Below are 21,704 nucleotides of genomic sequence, written 5' to 3' on the forward strand. Positions count from 1 at the left end.
AATAGATTTTGGGAGCCGACTAAGTGAAAAAGATTAAAAATATGAGATTTAGGGTTTTTTGTTATCTTATTCTAATAATAATAATAATAATAAACTGAACAATATATATGTATAATAATGCACATGTGTTTCAAACATCTAAAGTTTAATTTATGTTTATATGTTTCTTTTTAAGTACACCAAGCCATTTTTACGTGTCTCTATATGAAAAATTGAAAAATTGAAAATATGGGGAAAAAATCAAATTAACTTGATAATAATAAGTATAAAATAATGGGAAGAAATTTAGATACAATTGAATTCGTAACAAACATTTAAATAAATCAAAAGTTGGTTAAATAAAATCAAATATTATAATAAGAGATAAATTGAAACATAAATTGGATAGAAAAATCATGAAGTTTTTGTTTATTGTAATTAATTTGATAAGTAGTTAGATAAAATTTAATTTGATAATAAAATACAAATTCAAATATAATTGGGGGAGAAAAATTAGGAAGAGAGCTTGTATCAATAATTTCATTATTAAGTTTAACAATTATAACTGCATCAACTACAAAACATACGAAATAAGTCCAACTCGTTGTGGAGGCATAGCAAAAATAGCAAGGTTGCAATAGTAAATACTTATTCGTTTGTCAAAATGACAAATTAATGGTATAAATATATAATAAGCTGTCAATGAATAAAAAGTGATTAAAAAAATACAAAAAAATGATAAATTTTAAATGAAATATATAGTTTGTTAAATTATAATATGTATACAATATTAAGTAAATCCTAATCAAGATGGAAGAAAATTAATTCAAATTTAAAATAATAAATAAAATATTGTAAAATATAAATATATATTATAAATTAAAATGGCGATAAACAAATTAAAGATCGATTAATTCTGAATATTTCTAGTGGTTAAATCAAATTAAAACAGATAACCAATTTGAATCAATCAGAGGAGAAAAATAAGGAAGACATTGGTTTATTTTAAATAATTTGTGAAATAATTATCAAAATCTAATTTGAATATTAAAAATAAATCAAATTCCAAAAGAGGTCGGACATTACGGAATGATGTTCATTTTCAGGTTTGAAATTGGATATGTTAGATTATTATATGATTAATTTGGTTATCAATCAAACTCTTCAATTACATTGTATCTATATCCCGGTTATTAATCAAGTATTATCAAAACATCAGCTAAAATAACGACTAAACATGAAATGTGTACAACTGAATCTAATAACATATATAAAACAATTTAAACCGTACAAAATATGGAAATATATCTGAAATATATCTAATCAATTTATTAAGAATATGTATAAAATAATGAAATACAATTCAAGCATTTGAATAAATTTAAAATTTGATTAGATAAATGAAAATTGATAATATATGGATATTTAAAATATACATTTGGTAGAAAATTATGGATATTTAATTAAAGTAAGATTAATTCGAATAGTGGTTAAATAGAATATAAATTAATAATAAAATCTACATTTGTTGGTTATTTTGAAGAAGGTGGATATTTTTAGTTTTTCATATGAATGGATAGGAGGGAAGGTGAATAACTAAGACATCAACAATTATCCTGTATACAGAATTCTAACATTGTTTATGATTCATTTACCATGTATTCGTAATTTAATCAATAACAAAAGCTACGAACTAGACAAGAATTTGAAATTTGTTGATCATGTGCATGTCATGTGAGTTGCCATAAATTTTATTATTGTCGGTTTTACTATTTTTCAAAACAAAACCTTAAAATTTGCCATACACTCCAAATCCCCTTTAAATAAACCTATTCACCCCTACACCATGTAATCCATCCACTGTAACCAGATTGACAACTCGGGTGAAAGTAATCTTACTCCAATAATGGGGGTAATGTTCAAATGTGGGCTCCATCAATGCTATGTTTATTGGATTGGGTAAACAACCATGAAAGTAATCAATCAAGTGGATCCCGCTTCCATGAATTGGACTGTACTTAAAACTTGTGATCAAATAAAAATTACATCCAAACATAGAGACAAAAAAATATTTTTCTCGATAGATTTTATTCAAAATCTTAAATAAACAATTTATTTAACCGTTCCTAAAAGAGTATTCAAAGAAAAGTAAGATAAAAAGAAAGAACACACAAAATGGCGTGGATGATTTCCAGAAACTAGCCATTAATCCCCATTGGAATCTTGGTTGAAATTCATGAATTTTGACTAACTCAACTCCAATCAAAACTTGCCCATAATTCTTGAATTCAGAAACCCAAATCCCATTGAAAAACTGATTAAAAAGATCAACCAAAACAATTTTGAAACTTAAATCTACCATGCAAGACAAGTTATCTAAATAAGGTTTTGGTTAGAGATGTATATAGGTTGAGTTGAATTGGATTGAGTATATTTTTTTGGACAAATTTGAAAATTCAGGTTGGTTGAGTTGCCCACCCAAAAGACCCGCTGCAACCCAACCCATCCCTTAAAATTTGGGTTCAGTAAAACTCCAGTTGCATTGTCGAGTAACAACTTGTTTTTTTGTTATTACATAAATTTATCTATAACATATAGCTAAGAACTAAAATTTCATAAAAGCCAAATATATATGATATTTATTACAAATTTTAAATAAATACAAACATCATGATTATTTTAAAAGAAAGATATTAAAAATTCATAAACTTGTAACCCAAATAAGTTAAACTTTAAACGAAGAATAGTTTGAGTTGGGTTGGTCAACCAAATTATTTATTTATCTAACTGGAGACTCAACTCAACAAAAATAGAAAACGTTCAGCCCAATTCAATCAAAAAAAAAAAAAAATCTCCATTCAATATTTATAGTTTAAGTTGAATAATTCGAGTTGTCGGACTTTTTTGAAAACTCCTAGTTCCAACCACAAATTCACCCTTTTTTTTTTTTAGTCAATGGACGAGATAATAAACGAGGGAATAAAATTTTCAATAAATTGTTTTCTAAAACAATTAAGAGTAAAATCACCACTATACACTATCTAAAAGTAAAAGGGCCCAAAATACTAGGGTTTTTTTTTTTCTTTTCAAATGGGGATATTCATCTAAAATCAAAACATAATGATAACCCAATATGTCTGTGTTTATCTTTTATATAATTATAATATTTAAAAATAGCAAAAAGTAGGTTTAAATAATATTCATTTAATTAAAAAAAAATAAACAAACTACAAAAAAAAAACTAGAAAATTACATCGAGACACAAAACACTCGTAAACAATTGGAGGTAGGGAAAATTTATGTTTGAATTGCCTTTCAAAGTGTTTAAATAAGTATTTCTAAGTATAAAAAAAATAGTGTTTATAAACACTTAAAAAGTCAATCTAAATGGGTCCAAAGTATGGAAAAAAATTTCATACTCCTTTAATTCATTGTATATCATATAAACATGTTTTTAAAAATAAGGTGGGATTCACTGATATTGATATGAAGCTTACTAACAATGTGAATATTTTGTTAATTTTGTTTAATATTATTGAATAATCAAGATAATCATAATACAACATAAAGATGAATAAATATATATACACCAACAAACCCAACAAAAAAAAAAAAACTAATAAAGGAAAAATACTATAAATGAAAACACTAATTAGAAATAAACCCCTAATCTACTTTAAACAACCTATCTCAAACTCAAAATGGTAGAGTAATAACCATTGTGAAGCGACCAACTGAAGTTGATGATAGAAACTGAATAAAATTCCCGAATCAAATCATGACAGATCTGGATTGGAAACAGAGACCCACGAAAAAAAAACACATAAAATTTATGGGTTGGAGATAAAACTCGTGAGGAATTAAAACGTAGACAACTTTTAGGCTGGAAACAAAACCCACAGAGAACTAAAACAAGGCTAGAAACAAAAATCCTTGTAGAAAGATCCAAAATAGAATCCAAAAACTATTGATTTGAAATTAAAACAGAGACCCTGGAAGATCAGAAAACATAAAAGAGGTTGAAATTGAAAAACAAAAATGCATAATCAATTAAACAGATGAACCAAATCTAGATATGCCTCCATCGACAACAGAGCTCGAACAGAAGAGGTAGCTGAAAAGTATAAACCCTAGGACTTGCTTTGATATCATGTTAATTTTCATATAATATTATCGAATAATCAAGATAATCATAATACAACACAGAGGCGAATAAATATAGACACCAACAAATCCAATAAAGGAAAGAAACATAAAAGAAAAAACATTTGAAAGAAATATATTAATTAGGAAAAAGATCCATAATTTACTTCAACAAAATGAAATATGGCACTCCAGTAATATTATAAAATTTCCCCACATACTAAGGAGAAATAAGTAAATGAAAAATACGCTATTTGTAAAGGAGTGTACCAAGACAATCCCTCACATGGAGAAAGAAACATTTTTCAACCCATGCATAACGACCTTTGTACATCAAGGGAGATTTCAATGAAATCCACGAAATTATCATTTAAAAGATTATTGACCTCCAGACAAATCGGTTCTTCAACAAAATATTGTGCATATTGATAAATAAATATTATCTAGACCGTCGTGAATAACCACCTTGACCTAATTACAATTAAGGATGACCTTAAATTCTATCAGTAATTATTTATTAGTAGTATGAATTAAATGGTATATTTAAATATAAATGGAAATAGACTTTCTCAAAAAAGGAAAAAAAAAAAAAGAAAAAAGAAAAAAGGAAAACACAACTTGGCGCCATTAAAAACAATCAAGAAAAATGGAAAAAAGAAAGCACATATGGCATTTTTTATTCACAGAATCACAACGCAGTTGACATGCAGTGTTCAGAGAGAGCAGTCATTTTCATCACCTTCCTGACACTCTCAGACTGATTCCTGTATTCTCGACCTTCGCATTATTGCTTTCATGGCGGATCAACCAACCTCTTAACTACTTTCCCTCGTCTCCAAACCCTAAAGTTCGCGCTTTAGCTTCCATTCGAGGTAATACCAACTTCTTCCTCCTTTTTACTTGAGTTTGTCCTGAAGTCTTTTGTGGTGATGGTTCGTCTTCTGGAACTACGCCGTTGTTGGGTTTTTTTTTCTTGTTGTTTAGGTATAACATGCATTAGGATCAGATAAAAGTTTGTTGTTCAATGTGTAGTTTGTTTGTGGGTAAGTTCGGTTCTTGAATTGGAGTTTTATAAAGCTAATCGGTTCTTTCTTTTTCTTTTTTAATTTGTTTTCTCCGAGTGTGATTGAAGCATGATTAATTCGGCCTTGCTCTTTACTTGAGTTTGTGCTGAAGTAGGATGCGGCGATGGATTGTTTTCCAGAAATCAGCCTATTTTGAGGCCTTTTTGCTTTTGAATATCGATATTTTTTCTTCCGTTTCTTGTCTGTAACATGCATTAGGATCGGGCAAAAGTTTGCTGTTCAACGTTTTATTAGTTTATTGGGGAAGTGAAAAGATGGGAAATTTAGTTTAGTGAAGGTAAGAATCGTTATGGCATAGGAGCTTTATAGTGGCAATCAGTCTTGTGATTGCTTTTCGGGTGTGATTGAGGCACGGTCATTATACTAGTGTGATGGACAACCTTGTGAATTTTAAAATACTTAGTACAGGAAATTTCTTAGAATGTCTAGGGTCTGTTTGACAATGTTGCTATTTTCTGGCTTCTGTTTTTGAGAAATAGTCGGATCTTTAATACATTCTTATTCTTCTGTTGGATGACTTTGAACTTCGAAGAGACCCAAAACTTCATATTCTTCATTCCTCAGTTTTAGAAGCGTCTCCAGAATAGTGCATAAAAATTGAAGCTTCTTGATGCCGTTCTTTGTCTAAATCCAATTCGTGGTCTTTCTTGCAATGATCTGTGACAATCTTCAGCTGTGTTTTTCCTTGTATTTCTTTTTGACATTTTCATTTATGCTTCATTTATTTTTCTCAGTTACACTCAGTACATTTTGAATTCTTCTACTCACTTGTAGCTTTTCAATCATTAATGATCAATCACATTTTAAAAGTTACAATACCAAAATATAATTCTTTGTCAACCCCCCTCTTCATCTATGCTTCATTTAAGTCGTAGCACTATTATTTGGAATTTAGTCAAAGTTTGTTCCTCTACTTGGTGTTTTCTGTAATTCCCTTGGTGTTTCAGTAATTTTTGGTCTCCTCTTCTTGTGCATTCTCTTTTGATTAATTAATATCCACTTGTTTCCTATATGTATAAGAAAACGAATAAATTTCTTGTTTTATTTTTGAAATTGAATCAGCTAGCGGCTTTTATTTTTATTTTTAATTTAAAGATTACAAGATAAGAAACAAGTAATTGTTATCTAAACTGTTTCCATTTTCCTCTCTTTTCAATTGAAAAAGTAAATATTGGATCCAAAAAAAAGAAAAAAAAAAGTAAAAAATGAACATAGGAAATAAGAAATAAAGAAAATGAAGGTGGCTGACTAAGATTTGAACTCATAACTTTACCATGACATATTCTCAACGAAAGAAAAAAGAGAAATTCTATGATATAAATGGGACGTATGTTGTAAACCCTTTGAAGCAACACACGTCAAAATGGAACAGTGATAAGGGTTTCTCGTTTACACGAATTCAAAACGTGACTTCTTTTCACTCTCACACACTTGGTGGTACAAGATCAACGTGGACTTGATTTGAGAAATTTCTTTACAAGGAGTTAGTTATAGTGTGTGTTTGCTAACAATCAAACAGCTAAAGTCCACATATGATTTTTTTTTTTTTTAAACTCTGTGCCAGCAGTCTGTCTATTCTGACAAGGGACATAAAGAATTGAAAATTTGATTGTTATTTGCACCAAATTGCCATGAGTACACCAGATGTATGCCCAACCGAGGATGCCATACATGCATTATTAGATTATTTAGTTGAACCTATGCTTCCTGCAAAGTCATCTTCGAGAGAAAATCCACCAGAAGCTCTATTGCAATCAGTTGCAAAACAGGTACTTCTGAAATTGACTTTCGTGTGTTTAATATTTTAATTTCATTCATTTTCATGCTTAAAATATTTGAACAATCATAATCAGACTAATATTTTTTTTGGTTTTAGACTGTTAGAGTTGTTTACTGGAAACATCAAACTCTGTGTTTAACCTGTCATCGTTTGCAAGTACCAACAGTTTATGAAAATACCATTGCTTGTGTAATTTCTCCAGTGGTCTCTCTTCCTCAACTAACCACGTGCTTTAACTTTTTTTAATCTTTTGAAAGGGCCAGATTTTGTAAGCACAAAACTATGTTTGTAAATAAATATAATCTTCTCCAGAAAACTCTCTCTCTCACACACATGCACACAGACTTGTTATCTTAAGGGGGGTAATGTATCCAGGCTCCGGCTACTCCGTGATAATTGATGTTACAAGAAATGTCCATTCAGAAAATTTATTTGAGCAAATTGGTTCATTTATTTTCCAATATTTGAAACAACTGCAAATAAAAACTAATTCATGGCACTTCTGCTGCTTTGATAGTCTATGATTTATTTGATTTTTCTCATTTACACATTTTAATGTAGCACATTCTTCTTGCAGGAAAAGTTTGGATTTTCCTATATTTAAAGAGCAGCAGAAATTGTCTAACACTGTACATATGATTAAAATGAAATAGGTTTAAACTATAAAATAGGTTAGCTTTGAACGCATGTGGCAGCTTAGTTCTCACAACTTCTTCCCGTAAGAAAGAAATTGTAAAGAGAGAGAATAGAATTATCATCTATCCTTAAAAAGAGTTTATTGTTTAAAAAAATGTGTTATCTTACTTAGTGATTTACCCTTGAATCTACTATTAGATGCATGCAGTTATTCTATTATACAACTACTACCACCGGAAACAACATCCACACCTTGAATTTTTGAGTTTTGAGGCATTTTGCAAGTTAGCTGTGATTGTTAAACCAGCTCTGTTGTCTCACATGAAACTCATGCAAAGCTCAGATGATATTGAATTGGAAAATCCCGAGAAGCAGCTTTCTCCAGCAGAAAAAGCAATTATGGATGCATGTGATATAGCCACGTGTCTAGAGGCATCAACAAATGAAAATGTAGAGGGCTGGCCTCTTTCTAAGGTTGCTGTTTTTTTAATTGACTCCAAGAGGGAGCATTGTTATTTGCTATTTAGTTTCATCACTCAAGGAGTTTGGTCTGTCATTGAACAAGATATAGATACCTCCGAATGCCAACCAGAAACTGTGGATGAGGAAAAACATGTAAACAAAAAGAAAAGAGTGATTAAGAAAGCTTCAAAAGAGGGGCTAGTTGTTGATGAAGCCAAGACTCAGCAGCTTGCATATAAAGCAGTTAAGGAAGCAACTGGTATGTATCTTTCATTAACTCATCAGTTAGTTCAATGGTTTATCTTGTTCTAATTCTCAAAGGTTTTAAGTATGGCGAGGAGAACTGGTTTTATTTCCTACCATTTTATTTCATATGAGATGTCCCCTTTTGTTGGTGTTCGATTCAAAGATACCTTTTGGAGTACTAACGATTTATTGCTGCCCGCTGGGATGATTGTCCCATATGTCATTGATAAGCGCTTGTGATGCTTGTTGGATGCAAAGCTAGAGGTCCTTCTAGGATCCTTGCGAACACTCACAAAAAAAAAGCCAACTTAGATCAAACTTAGAATCTATGATGATCACTCTTAGATCCTAAGGAAACTCACTCCAGAATTAGCTTGATCAAGACTAATCCAATGACTTGATTTAAACATCAAATCTAAAGCAAGATTTGAAAATATTTGAAAGAAAAAGACAACACCAAAGGGTTGAATAAGCACAAACTTTTTTACTATGGATAATATGAGTTTTGAAGAGCATTACAGACCATTTTATAGGCTAAATGGTTGTGGATAGACCAAGAAACTCAAAAGTCATTCAAATATAATTAATTGCAAATTGTAGAAAATAACACCTAGAAACTTGAAACTTAATTGCATTCTAAATTATAAGTTAAAATGCAAAGCTAGAAATGTAAAAAGTCTTCAAATTGTCTTAAATATCTCTTCTAGAAGGTGACAAAGTAGATGTGCATGTTCGACAAGGTTTGACATCACATTTCTCCATGCAGAGTACACTTAACAACATTTTCTTCATATAATCTGCACACTTTTTTTGACTACCGTGTCATCTTCCAAACTATAGGACTTTTCCCATGCCATCTTCATGCCATTCTCTTCTTGACTCATTGAACTAACATTATATAAAACTTCGATCTCAAAATTATTTGTCGGTTCTTGTGAATTTGCTAGTTTTTGAAGATGTAGTGTGAATGCCTCTTGAATCTTCTTTGCCTTGTTTCTTGTAATTGGTCCTTTAGGTACATGCAATGGTTCAATGGTTGAATTCACATCGTCTCCCTTTCTTTAAAAGGATTTGTCCTCAAATCAAGGTCTTCAGTCCCAACATCAAAAGGAGTCAAATCAGCCACATTGAAAGTAGAACTTACGTTGTACTCACCTCGAAGATCTAATTTGTAGGCATTATTATTGATCCGCTCTATCACTTGAAATGGACCATCTCCTCTTGGTTGAAGTTTAGACATCCTTTGATATGGAAACCTTTCATTTTGTAGATGAACCCAAACCTAATCACCGGGTTTAAAAATCATTTTCTTTCTCCCTTGGTTCTTGCTATTGACAAGCTTTTGATTCCTCTTTTCAACCCTTTCTTTGACTTCTTTATGCAAATGTTTGATGTATTATGCCCTTGAAACAACTGCATCACTAGTAAACATATTAGGTGGCAAGGGTGACAAATCTAAAGGAGTTAATGGATTAAAGCCATACACAACCTCAAAAGGTGAACAATGAGTGGTGCTATGTATTGCTCTATTGTAAGCAAACTCTACAAAAGGTAGAGTATCCTCCCAAGACTTGAGATTTTTAGACATTAGTGACCTAAGCAAAGTCCCCAATGTTCTATTAGCCACCTTAGTTTGTCCATCGGTTTGTGGGTGACAAGTTGTTGAAAACAAAAACTTAGTTCCCAATTTACCCCACAAAACTTTCCAAAAATGACTTAAAAATTTTGCATCTCTATCATAACAATGGTCTTAGGAATTCCATGCAATCTAACCACTTTCCTAAAGAAAAAATTAGCTATATTAGTAGCATCATCTGTTTTATTACATGGTATGAAATGTGCTATTTTACTAAACCTATCAACTACCACAAAAATGCTATCATGATGTCTCCTAGTCTTGGGTAGTCCTAAAACAAAATCCATGCTAATGCCAACCCATGGTTCACTAGAAGCATCTAAATGTGTGTAAAGACCATATGGTTGTGTCTTAGACTTAGCCTCCTTACATTTGAAAACATTGTTTGCACACTTTATTCACATCTTTTCTCATTTTCAACCAATAAAAATGTTCAGCCAACATGTTATATGTTTTAAATTCCCCAAAATGCCCCATTAATCCTCCCCCATGAGCTTCCTTCACAAGCAACTCTCAAATGGAACACCTAGGAATAGAAAGTTTTCCTTTCCTAAAAAGCATTTCATCAAACACGATATAGTCATGCACGTTTTTCCCTTCTAAACATTGAATATACACATCATGAAATTCAGATGTCTCTACTTTGTACAAATTAATCATGTGTTTAAAACTAATAATTTTTGCACTAAGGGAAGAAAACAATGTATACCTTCTTGATAATGCATCAACCACCACGTTATCCTTACCTTTCTTGTAATGAATGACATATGGAAATGTCTCAATGAATTCTACCATTTAGCATGCCTCTTGTTCAACTTTGTTTGGCTTTTGAGGTGCCAAGCTTTCATGATCCCCGTGTGGATGACAAACTCTTTTGGTCACAAGTAATGTTGCCAAACTTGCAAAGCCCTTACAAGTGTATGTAATTCCTTACCATATGTGGGGTAGCTAAGTTGTGCTCCATCTAGCTTCTCACTAAAGAACATGACTGACCTCTTTTCTTGCATCAAAACAACTCAAATTCCTACCCCACTTGCATCACATTCAATTTTAAAAGATTGGTCAAAGTTAGGTAAAGCAAGACAAGGTGTATTAGTCAACTTATCTTTCAATTCATTGAATGTATTTTCTTGCTTTTCTTTCCATTCACATTTCACATTCTTTTTAACAAGTTCATTCAACGGTGAGGCTATGCTACTAAAATCCTTAATAAACCTCCTATAAAAACTAGCCAAACCATGAAAAGATCTCACCTTGGTTGCATTGGTGGGTGTTGGCCACTCTCGAATAGTCTTGACCTTTTCTTCATCAACTTTCACCCCATCCTTTCTAACAATGAATCCTAAGAAATTGACCTGGTTTTTGTCACTTTTTGAAATTGACATAAAGCTTTTCTTCTATAAGTCTAAGAAAAATTGTCTTGACATGCAAAATATGTTCATTCAAATTTTTAGAGTAAACAAGAATATCATCAAAGTATACCACAACAAATTTTCCAATGTATTCTCACAAAACATGATTCATTAGCCTCATAAAAGTACTTGGTGCATTAATGAGACCAAATGGCATAACAAGCCACTTATAAAGACCAAATTTTGTTTTGAAAGCCGTTTTCCACTCATCTCCCACATGGATTTGAAATTGATGGTAACAACTTTTAAGATCAATTTTTGAAAACAAGTTTGCACCATGTAATTCATCTAGCATGACATCCAATCTAGGAATAGGATGTCAATACTTTATCGTTATTTTGTTGATGGCTCGATAATCAACACACATCCTCCATGTTCCATCTTTCTTGGGTACTAAAATGACTGGAATTGAACAAGGACTCATGCTTTCTCGAACATAACTTTTATCCATGAGTTCTTCCACTTGCTTTGAATTTCCTTGGCCTCGATTGGATTGGTCCTGTAGGCCGTCATATTTGGAAGCATTGCCCCGGGTATGAAGTCAATTTTATGCTCAATTCCTCTTAAAGGAGGTAGACTCGTAGGTGCATCTTCATGTGGAAACATGTCATTAAATTCCTGCAAAAGAGATTTAAAAGCACTAGGCAAACCATCATTAGAGTTAGGTTCAGTTACTAAACACATTCCTTTGCACATAAGTACAAAGTTTGGTGTTTCGAATGAAAACATATTCCTTTCGTCCCCCTTTCTCATAGCCAAACTCACACTCTTTTTTCCTCAAAATCACTCTTTTTTCTCTCTTGGTTTTTACTCACCTTTTGCCCCTCACTTCTCTTTTTTTTCGTTCTTCTCCTTTAACTTACTTTCTTTTCTCCTCTCTTGATCCTCAAATTCTTTTCTTTTCTTTTTTAATTTCGCTTGATCACATTGTACTTCATATGGAGATAATGAAAGCAAAGCAAACTTCTTCCCATTCAAAGTAAATGTGTACTTGTTCAACAAACCATCATATGTGACTTCTCTATCATATTGTCAAGGTCGGCCTAATAACATATCACCTGCATGCATAGGTATTACATCGCAAAGAACCTCATCCTTATATCTTCCCAAAGTAAAAGAAATAAGAACTTGGGAGTTTACCTTCAATTCTCCTTTGTTTGTTAACCATTGAAGTTTATATGGTTTTGGATGTGGACGAGTAGTGAGTTGGAGTCTTTTTACAAGAAAACTACTTACTACGTTTGTGCAACTTCCACTATCAATCACCAAACTACATGAGGTTCCTTCAATCAAGCACCTTGTGTGAAAAAATTCATGGTCATAAGAAATGGAATTATTGATGTGATGAACAAGGTGGCCAACTTGAGGAAGAATCTGAAGCCATTTCTTATGACCATGACTTTTTTTATTGACACAATCTTTGCTCATGTACCCAGATCCTTTGCACTTCCAACATTGAATAGAACTAGATTTTTCTCTTTCCTCCTTTGAAGCTTCATTCTTTTTAGTATAGGTGCTCCCGACTTCCACTCTTTTAGGAGCCACAAACTTCCCTTTTGCTTCACCCTTATTTACACAACCATCCTTGTTCCAAACATTAGAATTTGAAAAGGTATTAGCTTTAGAATTATACCTCTTGGAATGTTCCTTTTCTTCTCTCAATTGTTCTTCAATTTTGATTGCATAATGATAAATATTTTCCAAGTATAGTTGTGGATTTCTATCAACAAGATGAGCAATTTCTCGATTTAAACCTCCAACGAATCTAGGCATGGTGTCTTCTTCTCGAATATTGCTCTTTCCATCAAAGTTTCCATCTCTTGATAATATTCAGTTACACTTTTTGTTTCCTGCCTCAAAACTTGCAATTTAGTTCTCAAATCTCTTTCATAATGTTTTGGAACATACCTCTTTCTCATGGCTTCTTTAAGTTCTTCCCAAGTTTCAATGAGATCTGCCTCTTTCCTCCTTCTCTCGGATTTGAGATGTTGATACCAATTTCCCGCATGGTTAGTGAATTCAGCAATGACAAGTCTCATCTTCTTATTCTCACTAAATGTGTTGCAATCAAACACATGTTCTATCTTCCTTTCCCATTCCAAGTATGCCTCCGCATCCGACGTTCCACAAAATGGTGGAATTTTGAGCTTGACTCCACTATCTCTATCTTCATGGATTCTTTCTCCTTGTCTAGGGTGTATATCATTTCTTCCTCTTCCTCCAATTTGTCTTTCTTGTTCAACTAAGTCAAATACTCCCTCATCTTCTTGTAAGACTCTTTGTTGTTGTGCCCTCCTTTCTTGCCTATCTTCCCTCATCATGCATTGAATTGGCTTACCCTATGACATTTTAAAGTTAGTAATAAAAGGACTCACTACACTTCTCACCAATTTCACTCAAGAACACTCGTGTTTATCACTCAAGGGTAGGCTTTTGGTACTAGGTCAAAGGTGTAAGGGTTGACTTGTATTTTTGGTGCAATCCCACTAAAAGTTTGATAAAAACCAATTCAAAATGATCAAATCTCACAAACTAAGACTAGAGTAACTAAAATTAGGCTTAAAAAAAAAACAAATGTAGATTTTTTTTTTCTTTTTTCTTTTCAAATGAATGACAAGAAACTTTCATGTGCCTTGGATCTTTGATTTTTTTTCTTTTTTTTTGCTATTATTTTTTTTCTTTTTTTTCTTGCTGACTTTTTTTTCCCCTTTATGATCCAAGAGCTAATTTGAAGAAGTTTTCAAGACAAGTTGTAGTATGACTTGTAGTACAAGATGTAATCAATTGCTTTGGAGGAAAAAAAATTGAAATAAAGTAAAAATAACATCTCTAAAGTTGGCCAAGAACAATGAACAAATTCTCCGAAACAAAATGATAAGCGCTTGCGATGCTTGTTGGATGCAAAGCTAGAGGTCCTTCTAGGATCCTTTCAAACACTCACAAAGAAAGCTAACTTAGATCAAACTTAGAATCTATGATGGTCACTCTTAAATCCTAAGACAACTCACTCCAGAATTAGCTTGATCAAGACTAATCCAATGAATTGATTTAAACATCAAATCTAAAGTAAGATTTGAAAGAAAAAGGCAACACCAAAGGGTTGAATAAGCACAAGCTTTTTTACTATGGATAATCGGAGTTTTAAAGAGCATTACAAGCCATTTTATAGGCCAAATGGTTGTGGATTGACGAAGTAACTCAAAAGTCATTCAGATACAATTAGTTGCAAATTGTAGAAAATAACACCTAGAAACTTGAATCTTAATTTCATACTAAATTATAAGTCAAAATGCAAAACTAGAAATATAGAAAGTCTTCAAATTGCCTTAAATATCTCCTCTAGAAGGTGGTAAAGTAGATGTGCACGTTTGACAAGGTTTGTCCCCACATTTCCCCACATTTCCCCATGCAGTGCACACTTGACAACATTTTCTTCACAAAATCTGCACACTTTTTTTGACCACCGTGTCATCTTCCAAGCTATAGGACTTTTCCCGTGCCATCTTCATGCCATTCTCTTCTTGACTCATTGAACTAATATTATATAAAATTTTGGTCTCAAAATTATTTGTCGGTTTTTGTGAATTTGCTAGTTTTTGAAGATGTAGTGTGAATGCCTCTTGAATCTTCTTTGCCTTGCTTCTTGTAATTGGTTCTTTAGGTACATGCAACGGTTCAATGGTTGAATTCACATCAGTCACATCTTCCTCAATTAGGATAATGTTTGGTTAATTATTAGGAAATGATGTTATTCATCGTCGTCTTCCTTCCTTCCTTCCTTTTCTTCCTTTCTTTTTTTTTTCTTTGGGGGGAGGGGGTGTGTGAATTATATATCTTATTATGGGAGTGGTGGGATTGGTGCCTAATCAGAGCGGTGTGTATGTACTCCTCCTATTCTCTTTTGTAATTACCTCAAGAAAAGGGGAAGAACTTGGATATAACATGGTATTGTTTGGAGTATAGATTTCTTAAGACAAAAATATTATTTCAAGCTCGGTGCAAGTAACTTGGCCTTGGGTTTAGGGTATAGGTGTTGTGGGGAAGCCCAACCTTTAGCTAGTGGGGAGGGGGTGTTAGTTCCATTTTCTTTACCTTGTCCCATGGGTGGTCCTGGCGAGCCATCAATTGAGGGCTTCTTAGAGCACTGGCTATCCATGAGTTCCATGCTAGCGGCGGTTGAAATGGAGGCAATGCCAACTGTCGGCAATTACTCTGGGGCAATTCCTTCCCTCATTCTACGGAGTTCCCAAGGAGGTGAACCTCCCCCTGCTAGTTTATTGTGGTTTGAAGCATCAAAGAAGTAAAATTATTGGGAAATCAAAAGGGGGAGGGAGAGAATAGAAGGGACATGGAGCTTAATAAATTGGGTTGTTTGGTTAAATTATGAGGGAATGAAAAAAGGGGGAGGAAAGATTTAGAGAAGTCATGGTATAAAAAAGTTTTGAAATGAAAGTGGTAACTTGGCATGTGAGAGGTTTGAAGCACGCCAATTGAGGGTCCTGGCGAGCCATCAATTGAGGGCTTCTTAGAGCACTGGCTATCCATGAGTTCCATGATAGCGGCGGTTGAAATGGAGGCAATGCCAACTGTCGACAATTACTCTGGGGCAATTCCTTCCCTCATTCTACGGAGTTCCCAAGGAGGTGAACCTCCCCCTGCTAGTTGATTGTGGTTTGAAGCATCAAAGAAGTAAAATTATTGGGAAATCAAAAGGGGGAGGGAGAGAATAGAAGGGACATGGAGCTTAATAAATTGGGTTGTTCGGTTAAATTATGAGGGAATGAAAAAAGGGGAGGAAATACTTAGAGAAGTCATGGTATAAAAAAGTTTTAAAATGAAAGTGGTAACTTGGCATGTGAGAGGTTTGGGGGTAGGGAAAATTGGAGCTTGGTCAAAGTGGTTTTGTCGCAGGGTTTTCCTGGGATTATAATTCTTGTTGAATCCAAATGGGAGAATTGCTGTAGGGATTTGATTAGGAGTCTCTTGGGTCGAAGGCATATGGAGGGGGTTTGGTTGGAGGCACTAGGCACTTTGGGAGGTTTAACAATAATGTGGGGTGTTTTGGTTGGAACCTCCTTGGAAGTGGTTAAAGGGATATTTTCAATGTTCGTCACCTGTAGGTTCCTAGGAGGGATTGTAACGAGCTGACCATTCGAGTACTTTGACTATGGTCGTTACTCATGATTACACATTTTCATTAAAAATTTTTGACCAATAAATTATAAATTTAGTGAAACAGAGCCGACTATTTCAAACCAACATTTAAATTAGTAAATAAATCAAATAAACAAAACATTTAATCGGGGTCCCCTAAAAACATAAATTTAAAACCGGAAAACATCGAGGAACTTGAAAGTTTAACATAAAAAAGTTCTAGAATTTCAAATACCAAGACTCGTTTCAAACATGAAAAACATGAAAACATGAGCGGAAGCTTCTGTCTGGTTCTAATGACACAGTTACTGATTCTTCTTGTCATTCACTGGTCAGTCCTTGCCCTTATCTGAAAAACATATCATAAGAAAGGTTGAGAATGAAATACTCAGTAAGTGACCCATTACTGGGTTCACTAGGTGAATTTGCTAGCCTTCCTAACTAGGCATCGGTGTACATTTTATAACATGGCAATCGTGGTGATCCTGTAGGAACAAAAATCATGGCAGTCTAGTGGTCCTGAAGGAACACAAATCATGGCAGTCTAGTGATTCTGAACAAACACTAATCATGGCAGTTTAGTGAACCTGAAGGAATACATATCATGACAATCCAGTGAACCCGAAGGAACACATATCATGGCAGTCTAGTGATCCTGAAAGAACACAAATCATGGCAGTCTAGTGAACCTGAAGGAACACATATCATGGTAGTCTAGTGAACCCGAAGGAACACATATTATAGCAATAGTGGTGTCCCTTAGAGACACCGAATAAATCATAAATGGTGAACCCGAGGGTTCACAAACATAAGATGTACATTGCTCGATAGGAGTGCTAACAGTCACCATCAGTCCAACATGCAACATACAACATCCGAATTTCGTATCAAACCATAAACATGTTATCATGATCTTAGTAGCATAATTAATAGGTTTCCGGAACACCCTCAACAGTCCATCCATTAGCAAATCATTCCATCACAATAATATCATGCTTTCACGTGTATACACAATCTTAACATCAACTTAATTAGGGTGTCTGGTTTGAGGGCGAACTAGTAGTAAATCACTTACCTTGGAATTAAGTCCAAATAGCTAGCCGTTTAACTTTGCAAAACCTTGAATCCTAAATAAATCAAAAAACATAAACCGAAATTAAATCCAATGTTTAGGGCACAATTCCAATCACAACTTACCCAACACGTGGTTTGATCCAACACCACTTTGAAGTTTCAAAATCAACACGATCCAACAACTATATCACAAAAATCAACCTTTAACTCTAATGGATAGCAACTTTAGACCTTTTAATCCAACCTCCAAAAATTACAATTAAAACAAAAGTTAAGTCGACGCGTAGTGGATATCCAAAAATTCTCAATAAAGACCCCAAACCTTACAAAAAAAAAGGATGCTCAACAATTTTAATCTTGTCGGAAAGCACCTTGAGAGTCTGTAAAACCCAATTTCAACATCAAAACAATATGGGTAAGCCCGGATGGGTATTCAAGATCTTCCAAGGAAAACCATAAAATACCAAATAACTTACCCATTTATCAATTTCGGTGACAATGGCTCTAACGGCGACGGTGGCAACCATAGACGGGTGGTGGGCATTGCTATCGGATGGTGCAAATTATTTAGGCTAGCAGCTGGTAGTGAGGGTCTTGCATGAGGAGGGTTTGCGAGAGTGAGAGAGAAGGGAGGGTTTCAAATTTTACAGCTTCTATTTAGCAGCGATTACGGACAAACCAGTGTTCCAAACAACAATCCAACCGTTCAAAACGAGACCCTATATGTTACGAATAGATTGATCAAATTTCAGCACGATCCAATGGTTCAAACTTCAGCAATTGACAATTTTGTGAAAGCCGTCGTTGAAAAATCGAACTGCTGTCTTTCTCTCCGATTTTCTGCCTCTTTTCACTCTCCTTTAATTTCAAATATCCCAGTTCTTTCATTTTTTTTTTTCAAATTTTAAAAAGATAAATCAACTATCTTATCACAATATCTTTAAAATTTCCAAAGATTCTATCAAATTAATAAATCATTAACTTCTCAAACTACCTTAATTTAGGCTCCAAAAACCAAAATTAAAGGGGCATAAAATCCATCAATTTGATACAAACTAAATCCTTTCAAATATTTAAATCAAACCACATAATATTAATTATTTCCTCAATTGTTTAAGTTGGCTCCAAAATCCAAAAACTAAAGGAAATTAAAGCCCAAAAATTTAAGATAATTAACCCCAATTTGTTCGGAACTCACAGGGACAAAGGGGTGAGTGTTGGGGTTGTATGGATTGGGAGGACAAAAAAGGAGGAAAAAGTTTTGGAAGGAGTTGGTTGATCTTTTTGGTCTATGTGGTCCTTGTTGGTGCCTTGGAGGTGACTTTAATGTGGTTTGTAGCCCTGAAGAGAAGTCTTAGGGAGGTAGATTCACGAGACTTATGCGCTCTTTTAATGGTTTGATTGAAGAGTGTTTTATATGATCCATCTTTAGTCAATGGGAGGTTTACGTGGTCCAACAGTGGATACAAAATCTTGATTGATAGATTTTTTCTTTTGAAAGGATGGATGGAAGGTTTTCATAATGCTATTAGGGTTCCTTCATCAATTCAATGAAAAAGTCTCATTTCCTCGGATTGAAAAAATGTCCTAGGGTCACTTTACATCTCGGCTTCGACTTGGGATCAATGAAATGGGGTCCTACTCCCTTCAAATTTGATATCATATGGCTTTCTCACCCATCGTTTAAGTCTTCCTTTCCTCGGTGGTGGCAGATAGAGGTTTTGGGGAGAAAGGAGGGGTTTCGCATTTTAGGGGAGCCAAAATGGTTCTAAAAGTCTTGGAATAGAGAGGTTTTAGGGATGTTAGGCTCAAGAGACATGAGATCTTGGGGAGACTTAAGGTTCTGGATGGCCTGGATGAGTCAGAGGAGGTTTATCTGAGGCAGCGAAGTAGGAGCAGTTGAACCTGAAGGCTGATATTTCATAATTAGTTGGGAAGGAGAATGTGAGTTGGAGACAGAGTGAAAGCTAAATGGGCTAGTGAGAGCGACGATAATTCAACTTATTACCATAGAGTTGCTAGCGGAAGAAGAAACAAGAGCTTCATCAACTCCGTTGATAAGGAGTTTGGAGAGTTGTTCGTTGAGGATCATGAGACTGCGGACGAGATTCTTCACTGTTTCTCCTCTTTGTATAGCCCTTTGGTTGGGCCACCCGCGTTTGTGGAGGGTGGATTGGTGTCACCTTTGAGGACAAGGTTTCATTGGAGGCTCCTTATTCCTTGGTGGAGGTGAAAAGGGTGGTTTTTGGGTTGGATAGAAACACAGACCTAGGGTCTGGATGGGTTTTAAGTGGCATTTTTCCAAGACAATTTGGAGGTTTACAAAGAGGATTCTTGGAAAGTTTTTAGTGAATCCCACGGGAAAGGCATCCTCGATAATGCGCTATATGACACCTTTATTTGCGTAATCTGAAGGATAAGGCCACAAAGGTTTCATTAGTCTCATTCCAATGTGTATAAGAATATCTCCAAGGTCCTCGCAAACATGCTTAAGAAGATTTTCCTGCCGACAATGACCAACACTCAAGGGGCCTTCCTAGCGGGCAGATAAATTTTAGACAAGTTTGAATTGCGGATGAGGCCATTTAGTAGCATAGAACTTGAAAGAAAGATGGGATCATTTTCAACATAGATTTTGAGTAAGCCTGAGATCATGTGGATCGGATTTTTAAGACAAAGTGTTGGTAAAGAAGGGATTTGGAGCCAAATGGAAAGCTTAGATTGGGGCTTGCATCAGGAATATGAACTACTCCATTCTGGTCAATGGTAATTCGATGGGTAGAATTTGTGCCTATAGAAGAACTAGACAAGGTGATTCCATCTCTCTTTTCTTGTTTCTCTTGGTGGTCGACATTTTGAGTCGGATGATCTCAAAAGGGATTGAAAGTAACATTATTGAGTCCTTTCTAATTGGAAAAGACAAGATTTATCTCTTCCAACTTCATTTTGCTGATGATACTACTTCTTGAGATGATCTGAGTCTTAAGATTAGTAGAGGCAAATGTCAAATTTTGGGCATTAATTGTGACTCTTTCAAGCCCGAGAGGTGGGCTAATCTTGTGGGCTGTGAGGTTGGGATCTTCCCTTCATCCTATTTGGGTCTTCCCCTTGGCACCTCACCCTTATTCATTGGACTTGAATGGTATTCCTACTTACTTTATGCCTCTAGAGTCCGAAGTCTGATTGGAAAGGAAATGTTGAAGCTTATGAGAGATTTCTTTGCCTCACCCCTTGGAATGGACCGGTGATAAACAAACTTTCAGAAACGTGTGGAAAGAGATTGTGGTATTTTTTCTTTTGTTTTCTCAATTTATTCATAATGACGTCGGGGACAGGCATGGTACTTTTTTGGGAGGACAAGTGGTTGGGGATATACCTGTCTGCTCTTTATACTCTCTTTTATATCACCTATCTTCTCTCAAGAACCATTTAATTGCTTTGATCCTTGGCCATTCAGATCTATGGTCGTCTCCATTGGGTCTTTGTTGTTTGTTGATCGATAGGGAAACATCAAATGTCTCAGCTTTGCTTTTCTTCCTCTCCTCTTTTCGCTCTATGCATTGGAGAGATTCTCACCTTTAGAAGAGAACACCTTGGATCGGATCTTGGGTAGAGGGTCTTTAGTGGTTGGGCCACTTTATTGTATTCGAGGGCATCGGAGGACCTGGAGCGGTTTCGTTTCGGTGTTTGGCTTCAGTTTTGTCAGCCATCGGAGTTTTGGATTCATTTGAGGAGCTTTTCCTCCACCGCCTTTTGGTGATAAAGGGCAATGTTTGTGGCAGCCTGGAGTATGTGCTATTGTGTAGGAGCTCTAGGGGAGAGAAACAATAGAACGAGGGCGTAAGAGCTCATGTTAGCTTCTTTGTTTCTCTTTATTGTCGAAATTTCCTCTCATTAAATCATCTTTTTGTCATATTTTGACACTGCACTAAATGATTTCCTATAAACCACTTCCTCATTAGGTTTTGACAACATTCTGCAATTCACTAAATTTGACCCACCTCCCTCCTCAGCCCCTCCCCGTAGAAATTCCCTTGTCACTTCCAACTTTTCCTTGATGGATCCATGAGTGTTGAAAAGAAAGAAAATGCAAAGGA

General features: G+C 34.5%; 1 protein-coding gene across 12 annotated transcripts in view; it reads left to right on the forward strand.

Moving 5' to 3' along the window:
* The first annotated feature begins 4,742 nt into the window (after positions 1-4,742).
* Positions 4,743-21,704, forward strand: part of LOC120075512 (uncharacterized) — a 33,852-nt gene continuing 16,890 nt past the window's right edge. For 3 of the 12 annotated variants that reach the window (XR_005481347.2, XR_016529293.1, XM_039028966.2), the window contains exons 1-3: positions 4,779-4,994; positions 6,775-6,976; positions 7,822-8,344. Coding sequence is in view for 10 of the 12 variants with exons in the window: in XM_039028966.2 (XP_038884894.1) it covers positions 6,839-6,976; positions 7,822-8,344 (661 nt within the window). In the remaining 2 variants the exon portion in view is untranslated. Of the gene's footprint in view, positions 4,995-6,771; positions 6,977-7,821; positions 8,345-21,704 lie in introns of all 12 variants that reach the window. The other 9 variants (XM_039028970.2, XM_090313080.1, XM_039028968.2 and 6 more) reach the window with 8 other exon arrangements.

The sequence above is a fragment of the Benincasa hispida genome, chromosome 4 (genome assembly GCF_027475165.1).
Source record: "Benincasa hispida cultivar pf3 chromosome 4, pf3_genome.v1.1, whole genome shotgun sequence".
Taxonomy (NCBI): Eukaryota; Viridiplantae; Streptophyta; class Magnoliopsida; order Cucurbitales; family Cucurbitaceae; genus Benincasa; species Benincasa hispida.